At 35.9% G+C, this 8,154-nt stretch overlaps 2 protein-coding genes across 7 annotated transcripts; both read left to right on the top strand.

The window, feature by feature from the left end:
• Window positions 1-850: 850 nt before the first annotated feature.
• Window positions 851-3,446, top strand: LOC145109056 (DExH-box ATP-dependent RNA helicase DExH12-like). Of its 6 annotated transcripts, none has more exons than XM_079046168.1 (4): window positions 851-1,267; window positions 1,669-1,755; window positions 2,221-2,977; window positions 3,056-3,446. In XM_079046168.1, exons 3-4 carry the CDS (start codon window positions 2,471-2,473, stop codon window positions 3,158-3,160), a joined length of 612 nt encoding a protein of 203 aa, XP_078902294.1. In that variant the 5' UTR covers window positions 851-1,267; window positions 1,669-1,755; window positions 2,221-2,470; the 3' UTR covers window positions 3,161-3,446. The 6 variants fall into 6 exon arrangements, with proteins under 6 accessions (XP_078902294.1, XP_078902293.1, XP_078902291.1 ...); XM_079046167.1 differs by having other exon boundaries at window positions 2,218-2,977; XM_079046165.1 differs by having other exon boundaries at window positions 1,666-1,755.
• Window positions 3,447-6,234: 2,788 nt separating this feature from the next.
• Window positions 6,235-7,931, top strand: LOC145109055 (DExH-box ATP-dependent RNA helicase DExH12-like). The gene is made up of 2 exons (XM_079046162.1): window positions 6,235-6,426; window positions 6,575-7,931. The coding sequence occupies exon 2, from the start codon at window positions 6,596-6,598 to the stop codon at window positions 7,055-7,057; it is 462 nt and encodes a 153-aa protein (XP_078902288.1). The 5' UTR covers window positions 6,235-6,426; window positions 6,575-6,595; the 3' UTR covers window positions 7,058-7,931.
• Window positions 7,932-8,154: the final 223 nt, after the last annotated feature.

Here is an 8,154-nt window from a genome sequence, read left to right as displayed (position 1 = left end):
ATCTAAATGAGAAAAAAAAACCCTCAAGTTTTGATGCGTACTCCTCTAATACATCCAAATGAGATACAAAAGTCGTTATCAACGGTGGTGATAAGCTCGACCTTCATCAGAAATTTAACGATGGTGGCAAGCCATCATAGTTGGACATGACGCAACAATCATCATGACCCAATGCCTCTTTGTGTGTCATCAAATTCTCATCGTCTTCGAAAGAGAATTTTGTCAATATGTTTGCCATATTAATATGGTAGCATGCATATTTGTTGGAGGTAACAAAGAGAACATAATTAGGTGTATTTTTTTTTTCTGTTGAATCGATCAAATTACATTCATTCAAGTATGTATCAAAGATAGAAGTATAATGCGCCCGAATGTTGATAAGTTGAGTTTATGCACTCAAGGCAATTGGGAGATCTTGAAAGTTTGGATTGTTTGTTGGAATTGTGTTACGTACTTGCATTGTCGCATTGTTTAATTGAGTATGTGTAGTCTGTACATGTGATGTAATTGTATATTTATAACTTGCAAAAATATGTGTGTATAATGTAATTGTGTTGAATATTGTATATATGTAACACATTGAGTATTTATAGCTTAAAAACATTGTGTATGTGTCTATCGTTCAAGAATTCATGCAATAACTTTATAAAACAACACTAGTCGTGTAGGCATATAAGGACAAAATTGAATTTAAAGTATGTTAAAAGTTTAGAGAAAATTGCTAAATTAGGTTAAAGTAAAGTTTTTCAAAAAGGCAACGTTGTATTTTTAGTAAATTAAAGGGTTTAGGATTTTATATAATAATCATGTAATTTGTAATGAATTTTGAAATAATAAAATAATAAACAAAAGCAAACTAAGTATCGACTGATTCGACCCGACTGGTATGATGAAAGCCTAGGTAAACCTTCGCCGGATTAACAAATTGGCAGCGACGATTGAACCTGCCACTGCGGTGGCGGTGATGGTGGCGTTCGTAGCACACGACCATCTCAACCAGCTTCATATCTACTTACGACATTCCTATGCACCGCCGCCCACCTCCGCCAAAATGCCGAACCCGCCACAACTGTTTCACGGCCTACGCTCCATCCCATTGCCGGCCTTCCCTCCTCCAATCCCATCGCCGTCATCCGCGACGCGTTCAAGTGTTCCGTCGCTCAAGCCGTCGAATAGATACCAGAAGCCCCTTCTACAGCTTCCAGGCCTTCCTTGTAAAAATATGAAATTTCCGCTTCAGAATTGAAAATATTCAACAACCCAACTGGTAAATGCTTAATTCATCTTTTATTTACAAATAATTTGTGGTTTTATTCTGCATCAGCATGGAATCTAAAGTATTTGAATAAGATGGTTAGGATTTAGGATATGTGACAATGAACCTAGTTTGATCTTTTTGTTTAACAATTAACATTGATAATGATATATGGGATTGAAAGTTAAGTTGTGAGAAACTTGTATGTATCTGAATAAATCTTTAAATCTGATACATGCATCAAATTTCATGTTTTGGCACCATAACAGACTCTGTTTCTATTGCTGACTTAGAGGTTAAAATTTGTTTTGATGATATCATTATTATAACAAGCCTTTTTGTATAAGATATAAACTATATAATATATATGCACTCTGATGCTTCTTTCCTTTTTCATTTACATGATGAAGTAGTGACGAAAGGAGGAGAAAGGAGCAATCACAAACCATTCTGAATGAAGCTTTTTCAAGACTGAAAGAAATCTAAGGATGGACCAAGTGGTAAATGCTCAATTAAGTCAAGTCATGTTTTTATTTTCATCTGATTTCTTGTGTGTGTGTGTGTGTGTTAAAAAATAAGTAACTTTCTTTATCCTAAGTAGTACTAGTAATACACAAGTGCACATGCTGTTTTAAGAATATAAATAGCCATGCATGACCCTTCAGTGTATTCTATGGCTGTTGATTAAATATCATAGAATCACCACCTTTTCAACCAGTACTTTTGGGCATGCCATTGGTTTTTATACTAGGGAATGTTCTAGTGGAGCCCACTGATTGAGCAATTTTCCAACAAAAATGAAAAAAAGTTGTATTTTTTCATGAAATAGGTTGTCATTGCGTTGTGATAAAAAAAGTGAAAATGAGGTGGTTTTTATGATATAAACTTGCCATGCATGTTTGGATATTTTTGTGATGAGCCCATGAAAAACCATGTTTAAGTGTAATTGATTGAAATTGTAGCAGGTTGAATGCAAGAAAGAGCAACATTCTTTTACTTGTTGTTATAGCATTGTATTTTGATATTTTAACCGATTAGTAATGAAACACTGCGAGTGGAATTAGAGAGACTGCTCTTGCTAATGACACCCTCGGAATCTTCCTGAAAGAAGATAGTGAAAGTCGTGAGATTTTCCATCAATATGCTACTGAACTGGTGAAGAGCAATGATCTTAAGGATCTGTTGCCATATGGTATTGCAATTCATAATGAAGAAATGGATAGGGCTGATCTTCAACTCGTTGAGAAACTATTTGCTGATGGACACATTAAAGTACTGGTTTCCACAGCTACTCTTTCATGGAGTGTGAACTTGCCTTATTCCGACACTGTGATTATTAAAGGAACCCATATTTATAACCCAGAAAAAGGAGCATGCACAGAGCTTGGTTCTCTGGATGTTATGCAGATGTTGAGACGTGCAGGGAGGCCACTGTTTGATGCTTATGGTGAAGGGATCATTATAACCGGACATAGTCAGCTGAAGTATTATTTTTCACTCATGAAGCAACAACTTCCTATTGAAAGTCAGTTTGTGTCCAAATTGGCTCATCAGTTGAACGCAGAAATAGTTTTGGGAACTGTGAAGAATGCAATAGAAGCAATCGAGTGGCTTGGTTACACTTATTTATACATCCGTATGGTGCGCAACCCTACACTGTATGGTTTATCAGCTGATGCTCTCACAAGAGATGTTCTACTCGTGGATAGGAGAGCTGATCTGGTAGGTTTTATAATACTATTCTTCTGACAATATTAGTAAATGTATGTTAATATATAGTTACTTTTCTTTGCATTGCAGGTTCATTCTGCTGCCACGATACTGGATAAAAACAATCTGGTGAAGTATGATAGGAAAAGTGGGGATTTTCAGGTTACGGATTTGGGTCGAACTGAGAGTATATAACTCATGGAACTAGCTATTGCCAGTCATCCCATGTGTAACTCTTATAACTTGGGGTGTGATCAGGAGTAGTTTTTCTGTTGATGTGAAAGTACTGAAAGTTGGAGCAGGAGCAGGAGAAGGAGATGATGACGATAGAAGAGATTGATATAATTTGTATTTCATGATGATTTTATGTAGTATTTGATTACTGAAACTGTTTTGCTTTTGGAATTTGCAGTGTTCGGTTCTTTGATTTGGATGGAAGTCTATTGGTGATTAATGATATCAAATTATGTATTTTTATTTTTGGTCGTATGTATTCTAGTTGCTTTAAAAAGCTTCATAAAACATAGTTTTTGGTGTAAGAATGTTAGGAACCTTAGTTTTGGGAGATGATGAATCGTCTCTCATTTGAAATTAAATCATCCAGTATGTATAGTAGTTTCATTACTTAAAATAAAACTATGAGTTGAAATCCCTGAAATCATCCGGTATAATATATAGTAGTTCTATTAATTAAAATAAAACTAATGAAGAATGAAATCCCGTAAACAAAAGATTAGTTTATACTATTGTGAGTCGTATAACCATGTTTGATATGACTGATGACCTCTACGACGTTCTTCAGGCGTCGGACGGTATGATATTTGTCACCCCAGGCATGTCTGCCTAACTGTAGCTAGCAGTTTAGGTGTGGGATTGTCAGTCCCGAATAGATCTATTCACAAATCTCATGCTCTTCCTCCGGGAGACTCTGGTTACACTAAAAGATAGGATTTAATTTGTACCCCGAAAGGTACATTTTGAAGAGTTGTCTTACAATCCTGTATTAACTAGCTTACGTGTAGTTCTGTATTGATCTATTGTATTTAAATACGTTTGGATATTTTATAGAGTAATAATTATACTTAAATAATTATTTAGTAAAGTATTCTTGCTACCCGAGAATATCATAAACTAAGTCTGTCTTAGTTTGTATGTCTTTAAGTATAAAACCGTGTATTGAAATTCCAAACTATACCTATAGTAGTTTGTAGGTAGGTTATGTACATGGTTTGTGTATTGATTAGAAAACTATGCAATTATGCTTAATAGTTGAAAACGTCCCTTATGCTCAGGATGTTACAAAAGGATAAAATATCCAAATATTTTATAAAATGTGGAAACCGTATGGTTGTATTAATTGCATCAGTTTTAAGTGTATTGAAATCCTTTTTGTATAAATTCACAAAGTCATTTGTGTTTGGCTTGTATCCCCCTAAAAACGTTAAAAATAAATAAAAGCATAGGGGTATGAACTCACTGTTAGTTGCGTGAAAGTGTCGGACAACGAAACTGTGAATGAAAACCCTCGGGTTGATGTACGCGACACTTAACAGGATCCTAATAACAATTAATTACATATATGCATTTTATTGGCGAAAACATTATTTATAATGTTGGAAAAACACTTGCTTTTGGTTTATGAATGTTACCGGAACTCGATTGAGTCGGAGAAAGCGGGTTTTCAGCTAAGTTCACGACATAGGTGGGTTTGCGGCAGTGAAGGGTGTCCAGCCGTGAACTGTTCTCGGCCGTGAACAGTTTACTGCTTTTGAATGGTTTACGTCATTTGAAGTTTTGAAGGGTTCACAGTCTGTTCTTGACGAACTATGAAGATTTGAAGGGTTCACGGCCGTGAACTCAAGAACAACAACACTTGATTTGATGAAAAGGTGGGTGTTTGATGCTCCAAAACGTGTTCTAAGGCGGATAGAGTGATAGATGAAGAGAAATATTGTGTTTTCGGTTGATGATTTTTAGAGAGAGAAAGGGTGTTCGCGGCCAAAAAAGTTCAAATGAGGGGTAGGAGCTCATATATATAGTGACGACCTTTAAAGCAACATCAACGACCTTTTAGCGGCGACATCCTTGACTTTTAGCGGTGACGTCGCCACTAACACTCGTTATTCTTGTAGTGAATAGGTACTTAAAGTAAAAATAAATGTTTAATGTAAAAGATATAAATTAAGAAAATGTATAAAGATCGTAGATAAACAAGTTTATATATAATATGTACTTAAACTAAAAAAAAATGTTTAAAGTAAAGATATAAAGAATATGTATCAAGTTGAAGAGTTACATTGCACTAAAAGTTTTAGTGTCCGAAAACGAAATTTGTATAAGAAAACGTTGATTTTTGTGTGGGCCCAATTCAATTCACCCTATTTTTTTGCTAAAACATTTAGAAGCAACATACTTTGTATATTTTTACAAAGGATATATAAATTCACTCTATGTTTTGAGAAAAAACTCTTCTCTACGAGCACTTAAATAAACCATGTGTGGGATAGCTGCCTAGAAAGTAGAAACTATCGCTAAGTGGTGCAAGCCGTCAAAGCTTGTTTGCTTGTTCCTCAGGTCGTTCCGAAAGGGTCCAGAACCGACCCAGAACAGATGTATGATTAGGACTGTTTACTATTCGGATAAAACCGAATTATCCAATTGGACAATTTGGATTGGACTATTTGGTTCGGATATTCGGATTTTTGGATTGGTTTTCAAGAAAAACCGAATTATTATTTTGGATTTCGGATTGGTTTTGGTTTATAAAATAAGAACCGAATAGTCCAAAAAAACCGAATAAACATTTATTATTTATCTATTTATAATATATATCTATAGTTATTTATTAATTGTGTAATTTATTTTTTCAAATAGGAACGTTTCACCCGATAAAAAACATTAATACGTATTTTCACTCAAAAGTTTTTTATCTATAAAATATTTAACTATAATATATCTTCTTATTAGTTGTTTATAAATTTCAAATCACAACTAAGTAATTTGTTGCTTCTTGTGTAAAGTTTAGTAATATTATAATTATTTGTCGTTTTAAAATGTTTTGGTTTTTTGAAAACCGAATTATAAAAACCGATCCAACTGAATTGTAATTGGATCGGATCAGATCGGATTTAAATTTAGTTTGGACTATTTGAATCCATGTTTTGAAAACCAAAATCAATTTGAATTCACTTGGATCGCGGATCCATCCAAACGAACACCCCTGTCTATATGTAAGACTAGCTCAGGACGATTTTTGAGGACCTCTACTTGTACAAATACTTGTCCTTCAAGAAAATCACGTTGCAAGTAAACCCTAACCCGTCCGTTGCCCCAAGTAGCCGTCAAGAAAATCAAAATCATCACACAAGTGAAGAAAATCACGTCGTCAACTCGCCGCTGTCCGTTGCCCCAAGTAGCCGTCGCTGCCTGCTGCCCTGAATCCCTAATCCGTCCAAGCTCAGGTAATGTTATTACACTTCAAAAGTTAGATGAACATAGTACTTGTTTATACTGATTTTTGTTGGATATAGGGTTTATCGATATATTTACCATGTTACATAGGTTTGTAATACTTGATTCACTGATTCGATCTGATTTCGGTGATTGTAGGGCCTGTTGAACTAAAAGAGGATGGCACATGTACGTGGTGGTGCTAAGGCAGATGCCCCATTTAACAGACAGAACAAGAGGCAGAGGCGGCATCTTTTAGAAGAGAGTAAAAGAGTTTATCAGCCAAAGACAAAAGAAACTCCAGCTGCATACGAGGCAATGCTTAGTGTGATACAGCAGCAATTGGGTGGTCAGCCTTTGAATATTATTAGTGGTGCTGCAGATGAGATCTTGGCTGTGCTCAAGAATGATACATTGAACAAGAAGAAGGATGTGGAGAAGTTTCTGAATCCTATACCGAATGAGCTGTTTGATCAGTTAGTCTCTATTGAGAGCCTTATAACAGATTATCAGGATACAGCAAATGCCCAAGATGCTCTTGATGATGATGTTGAATTTGAAGAGGATGATGAAGAGACTGATGAGGAGGATATGGATGATGACAAATCACATCAAAGGAATGTTGCTGAGAATGGTGAATGAAAGTTGCTTGACCTTGAGAGCATTGTGTTTGAAGAAGGTGGTCATTTGATAGCAAATAAGATGTGCAGGCTTCCTTTAGGCTCTTATAGAAGCTTTGGCGAGGGATACGAAGGAGTTCATGTGCCACCATTAAAGCCCAAACCTCTTGCACGAGATGAGAAGCTTGTAAAGATCTCAACCATGCCAAGTTGGGCACAACCAGCTTTTGAAGGGATGGAAGAGTTAAATAGGGTACAAAGTAAAGTTTATGAGATAGCTCTATTCAAAGCAGACAATCTTTTAGTTTCTGCTCCCACTGGATCAGGGAAGAGCAATGTTGCTATCCTCACAATACTTCAACAGATAGGTTTGCATATGAATGAAGATGGAACGTTTAACCACAGTGACTACAAGATAGTCTATGTGGCACCAATGAAATCCCTTGTTGCTCAAGTTGTTGGTAACCTTACTAATCGTTTGAAGCACTATGGTGTCAGAAACCTTATCCTCGAACTTGGTCACCATCCAAGATACACGTCTCTGGTCTACTGTGACAACGTTAGTACCATTTACATGTCAGAAAACCCAATTCAGCATCAACGGACAAAACACCTTGAAATCGACATTCACTTTGTACGTGAAAAAGTTCAACGCGGCCAAATCCAGATCATACATGTTGCCTCACGTTACCAAATCGCCGACATCTTCACCAAAGGTCTTCTGCGAGCTCTATTTTCTGATTTTAGATCTAGTCTAAGCATATGTCATCCTCCTCCTTAGACCGAGGGGGTATATTAGACTAGCAAATCAATTATATAAACTATGTGGTAGAAATATGTAAAGATTGTATCTATATATAGTTTCCAATGTAATACACGGAACGTGATTTTGGCCATATTTGTCACACCCCCAAACTGGAACGGCAGAAACGTTCGGGGGCGGAGGACATCATGTTTAGTATCAACACATGTATCATAGTAATCAAAGTAACACACAACCATTGCATTAATATTAAAGTGTTTACAAAGTATGTGATTCACAAAAGTTAGACTCCAAAAGTAAATAACAAAACAAGACATGAAGCTACTATGCTCCATCTTCTGAATCCCAGTGCACAT

Source organism: Lactuca virosa, chromosome 4, assembly GCF_052849685.1.
Source record: "Lactuca virosa cultivar CGN04683 chromosome 4, Lactuca_virosa_CGN04683_v6, whole genome shotgun sequence".
In the NCBI taxonomy this organism is placed as follows: domain Eukaryota; kingdom Viridiplantae; phylum Streptophyta; class Magnoliopsida; order Asterales; family Asteraceae; genus Lactuca; species Lactuca virosa.
Note: the sequence above shows the minus strand (reverse complement) of the source record. Positions and strands in the feature narration are given on the sequence as shown.